The sequence below is a fragment of the Charadrius vociferus genome, unplaced genomic scaffold (assembly GCF_000708025.1).
Source record: "Charadrius vociferus isolate BGI_N301 unplaced genomic scaffold, ASM70802v2 scaffold1792, whole genome shotgun sequence".
NCBI lineage: Eukaryota > Metazoa > Chordata > Aves > Charadriiformes > Charadriidae > Charadrius > Charadrius vociferus.
This window is the reverse complement of record NW_009647068.1, coordinates 20,424-21,963: the sequence shown is the minus strand read 5'-3', so window position 1 is coordinate 21,963 and position 1,540 is coordinate 20,424. Positions and strand designations below refer to the sequence as shown.

Here is a 1,540-nt window from a genome sequence, read left to right as displayed (position 1 = left end):
GGGGGGGCTCTTAAAGGGGCCGCGGCGCTGGGCCCTCAGCGCTCCCCCCGTGTCCCGGCCCCTCCAGCCGTCCGTCTGTCTGTCCAGCGGCCATCTGTTCGCCCACCCGGCCTGCGGTCCGTTCTTCTGTCCGTCCAGTCATCCACCCGTTCCTCAGTCCCCCGTCCTGCCGTCCGTCCCTCAGTCCGTCCATCCATCCGTTTGTCCATCTGTCTGTCCATCCCTCTGTCCCACTGTCCCTCCATCCATCCACCCCGCCATCCCACTGTCTGCCCATCCCTCCATCCTTCCATCTGTCCATTCCCCATTTGTCCATCCATCCGCCCCTCCATTGCTCTGTCTGTCCATCCCTTTGTCTCTCCATCCATCTGTTCACCCATATCCATCCATCTGTCCATCCTTCCATCCCTCTGTCCCTCCATCTGTCTGTCCCTCCATCCATCCCTCCATCCATCCCTTTGTGTGTCCATCTGTCCATCCATCCCTCCATCCATCTGTCCATCCTTCCATCCATCTATTCATTCCTTCATCCCTCTGTCTGTCCATCCCCCCATCCCTTTGTCCATCCATCTATCCATCTGTGTCCATCCTTCCCTCCCTCGGTCCTGCCGTCCTTCTATCCATCTGTCTATCCATCTGTCCATGCCTCCATCTGTTACTCCATCCCTCAGTCTCTCCATCCCTTGTCCCTCCATCTGTCCATCCTTCTGTCTGTCCATCTGTCCATCCATCCCTCTGTCCCTCCATCCTCTCTCCATCCTTCCCTCCATCCCTCTGTCCCTCCAACTGTCCATCCATCTCTCCATCCTTTTGTCCATCCATCCATCCATCCATCCATCCATCCACCTAGCTGTCCATCCTTCCATCCCTCCAACCCTCCATCTGTCCATCCTGCCATCCCTCTGTCTGTTCATCCATCCCTTTGTCTGTCCATCTGTCCGTCCATCCATCCCTCCATCCATCTGTCCATCCCTCCACCCCCCATCTCTCCATCCCTTTGTCCATTCATCCATCCATCTACTCATCTGTCTGTCCTTCCATCCCTCCATCTGCCCATCCTGCCATCCCTCTATCTGTCCATCCCTTTTTCTGTCCATCTGTCCATCCATCCATCCATCCATCCATGCCTCTGTCCCTCCATGCCCCCACTTGTCCATCCCTCCCTCCGTCCCTTCGTCCCTCCACCCTCCCAGCTCTCCGTGCCCACCACCGCTGTCCCCATCCCCACCCCCTGGCAGAGCGACAGGGGACCGGTGGGGACAGGGCACGCCACAGGTGACACTGCCACTAAGAAAACACCGGGAGGGTTCCCCAAATTTTACCAATTTGGCCAAAAATCACCTTGAGAGGAGTGTTGGACGATGAGCTTCTGCTGTCCACTCCTGTGTCACCGTTGTGCTTGGCCATGGTGGGACCTATGGGGACTTACGGGGTCTGCAGAGCTTTGCAGCCCCACGGCAATGCCGGCCGCCCCACGGCGAGGCTTCCCCCCCCGCCCCGGCCCCGCAAGACCCCGCGGAACCCCCGGGGCCCCTCCGCT

The 1,540-nt window shown here is 59.1% G+C and overlaps 1 protein-coding gene across 1 annotated transcript in view; it reads right to left on the bottom strand.

Annotated features, from left to right (window-relative positions):
- Positions 1–1,407, bottom strand: part of LOC104295973 (E3 ubiquitin-protein ligase TRIM62-like) — a 14,174-nt gene extending 12,767 nt beyond the window's left edge. The window contains 1 exon segment of the mRNA XM_009895792.1: positions 1,342–1,407. Within this exon segment, the coding sequence (XP_009894094.1) occupies positions 1,342–1,407 (66 nt within the window).
- Positions 1,408–1,540: the final 133 nt, after the last annotated feature.